Source organism: Salvia miltiorrhiza, chromosome 2 (genome assembly GCF_028751815.1).
Source record: "Salvia miltiorrhiza cultivar Shanhuang (shh) chromosome 2, IMPLAD_Smil_shh, whole genome shotgun sequence".
In the NCBI taxonomy this organism is placed as follows: Eukaryota; Viridiplantae; Streptophyta; class Magnoliopsida; order Lamiales; family Lamiaceae; genus Salvia; species Salvia miltiorrhiza.
Window position 1 is genome coordinate 38,593,793 of NC_080388.1, and position 3,611 is coordinate 38,597,403.

Below are 3,611 nucleotides of genomic sequence, written 5' to 3' on the forward strand. Positions count from 1 at the left end.
TTGGGTCCCAAATGGGAACTTGGCTGGGTTACGCCCTCAGTCCAAGTAAAGCAGGAGTAATGGATCCGTCGGTGGCTAAAAGGTCCGGGATCACAGCGAGTAACAGAAAGGGAGTGTGACATGTGCGCACAAATGAAAAATGTTTTAACATGCTTAGAAGTTCTTTCAATTTAAAACCTTCTAAGTCATGTCAAGTATGATTGGATAAACTGTCTTTACGAAAATATGAAATGTTTATGAAAATGCATGCCCACTGAGTACATTAGTACTTAGCCCAAAAATACTTTCAAATGTTTTTAGGTTGGCTGGCCGGTGCTGACGGGACGGAGCTGAGGCTAGCGATAAATTCCTATGTTAGACTTCCGCTGTAGCGATTACTCATATCAGTCTTTTGTTTTCCCAACTTAAGATCTTCATGTTAAATTTCAAATGATATACCTGACCGAGCTTAGACTCTTCACTACTAAATTTATGCCAATGAATGTTGGTTGTCAGAAGCATGAAACAAAACTTGTGATCCAAAGGGGCATAGCCCGACTTTCTATCCTATTTCAGGTTTTTACAAGGTATTTCCCTTGTTTATTTCTATGAATTATTCACACCTCGATTATATTTATTCCTTCAAGAATTGGGGTGTGACAGAATGGTATCAGAGCATGAGTTTTCTTTCATGTTTCTGATAACCATAAGCTTTTGATGTCGAGTCTAGAATAGTATCTCTAGATTTCTAAGAATGTCAGTAGCCCTCAGCTCGCCGTCACACTGCCGCAACTAAGGTACGATAATAATTTCAAAATATATATGTATATTCAAAGTTATGAAAATTTTCAAGAAAATGCGCGCCTTATATTTATGATGTTATGTGAATGCTTTTTGTCATGTTTGGGACTACCCGAACCCATAACAACTCAATGAATGTATTTCGTGTTTGGGACAACCCGAGCCCTTAACGAATCAATGTATGTATGTATGTATGGTCGAGTTAGATTCCTTGAATCTTTCCGGCATAAGCAAAGTTTTTCATGAAAGGGACATTTAATGTCCATATGACTCAAAATTTCAAAGAGAGCAAATATATGTATGTATGTATGAATGAATGATGAGAAAGCTTTATGTTATCATTTTAGGTTCACTGCCTATATGATTAGAATGATAAGTTCTTTTACAAACCGTTTGAGAACCACCCAAGAATGTCTTAAGAATGTTAGTCGTGATAGCACCGCTAGAACGACATAGAATGGACCTATATGATACCAAAGATTTATGATTAAAGTACTTAGAAGTAAGTGCTTTAAGTTAGAAGTTGACTTAGAGCTTTATAAGAGATAAGAAGTTGACATGATTGGGGGCGAAGCTCCCATTTAACTGAGAGATTCGTTGTGCTGGGTCTGGCCACCCCACATGACTATGATCTCAGTGATTGTCAATTTAGATTTTTAATGTTTGTAGAGCATCATCACAATATATAGAGACTCTCACTATGTAGTTGCCACAATAAGATTTTTCTTCCATCACAATAAGCACAATATTATTAGAATGAGTTCGTTTGTCAACAGTTCTCGAGACATGAGACGTAGCATTCTCACGATTAGAAAATGTGATAAGCATCAAGCTATGTAGGTGCACTGATAGTGAATGTCTAGTACTCAAAACTAGATTTCCCAAGTATGCAATTCCGAGGACGGAATTTTTATAAGGAGGGAGGAATGTAACACCCCGTTTCCTCGTAGCTATATTTAGAGTATTTTTGAACTTAGATTTAAGAAGATTCACGCCGGATTGAGAAAAAGAATTTATTTTAATTCCAACAAAAATAATTTACAAAAGCTTTGGTAAATTTAGTTATTAAATTTATATGCATTACATATTTATTTAATTTAACATTCAAGTATTTTCACGAGCTTTTAATTAGCAAATCCTGAAGAATTATTACAGTTTCGACAATTTTATCCTGAAAGATTTTTACAGATACAATTCTTTTATGAGACAGTTTTAATTGTCAAATCATCACTCACCTCACTTAGACTCCCATCAAGAGCCATGCTCCTACATTTAGTTTTTTCAACTTTTAGCCACACTTGGCAATTGGCAGCCACCAACTCCCCTCCAAACTGAACTACACGACAGCAAATCTATTCTTGCTGTTGGTCAAATGGGCTAGCACATAGGCTACTATTCACAGCTCTTGCCAATTTCCATGCATTTACGGCAAATAATCTCATTGTCAAAAGTTGATGCATTGTTTTCAACTATTTGTTCGCTAATATTTTCACCACGCCGCAAGTATACGGGTAGTTGTAATATATGGAAGCAAGGTCGTATCCCACAAGGATTAGTAGTTCAATCTAGTGATTATCCTAAGTCATTATGCTATAGCTATTTAGACTAAACGATGGAGTGATTGGTTTGATTATCTACTAATTACTTAACAAGTGCAAAGACAAATAAAACCAAATAAGCAAGTGGATTAATAAGATGATTAAGGTGATTTAGGGACTAGGCATCGATGATTAAGCAAAAGACTTCAATTATAGCTCAATATTAATCTTGACAATCCTAATTATCTAGAGTGATCTCCCAACTAGTTCTAGCCCCCTCCCGGACGACTAGAGCGGTAGATTACGGGTCATAATTGCCGTCCCCGGTCAACTTCTAACCTATAACTCCCAAAAGCACACAAAGATCGACATACTCTCACCCAACTCTCAACCTCCCGGTTATCGAATTGATATGTTTCAAACACCTTATCTATTGCAATTATCCTCTCCCGATTCAAAGTGCAAATTAGAAATGCATAGAATGTGGCCAACAATCCATACAAGAAATAAATCAAGGGTTTGAAAAGATAATGTGCAAATGAACAAACAAGATTTATATTGAGCATAAATAATCAATCCATTACAATAATCATCTAGCCTAATCCCCAAATCAAAGAGAAATTTAGCCTAACATGTTCAAACACAATAAATCAAAGTTAAAGGTGTACATAATGAAAGAGAGAGTAAGAAATGACAAATCCTATTTATGAGCTTCTTCTTCCTTCTCTTCTCTTCAATGGTCTTCAATGGTAGATGGGTGTGTTAAAGGAGGCTAGGGTTTTGTGTGTGGAGTGTTGGGGAAGATGAGTGATGGAGAAGAAGAATAATGAGAGAAAAAGGGGAAAAAATGGGGTTTAAGGGCTGAAAAACGCGACTCCGCTCTTTTCCCGAGGTCATGGCCCGCGCCCGTGGTGTTCAAACGTGGGCAAAACTCAGGGAACCCGCGGTCCCGCCCCGCGTCCGCGGGTGGTGACCGTGGGGGGGACCCGCGGTCCCAGACCGCGGCCGCGGGTGGTGACCGCGGTACACCCCTGGAATTGAGCACCTAGCCCGCGGTCCCACCCCGCGGCCGCGGGTGGTGACCGCGGGCGATACCTTCCCCACGAACGCGTGACCGCGGCCGCGGCCTCTGTGCGCGGCTGACTTTGTCGGCCCCGTTCTCCCTCGTCCGAGCTCCGATTCGGGCGCCGTTCACGCTCATGGATTCCTCTCGAGACGTACTTCGATCCTATGCTCTCACAATTCTCCAATCAACTCTTGATTTGCCCTGAAAATACTCAAAAACTATACCAA

The 3,611-nt window shown here is 39.7% G+C and overlaps 1 protein-coding gene across 1 annotated transcript in view; it reads right to left on the bottom strand.

Annotated features, from left to right (window-relative positions):
• Positions 1-1,222: 1,222 nt before the first annotated feature.
• LOC131008416 (8-hydroxyquercetin 8-O-methyltransferase-like) overlaps positions 1,223-3,611 on the bottom strand; it is a 10,227-nt gene continuing 7,838 nt past the window's right edge. The window contains exon 2 of the mRNA XM_057935298.1: positions 1,223-1,243. Coding sequence (XP_057791281.1) covers positions 1,223-1,243 — 21 coding nt within the window. The remainder of the gene's footprint in view (positions 1,244-3,611) is intronic.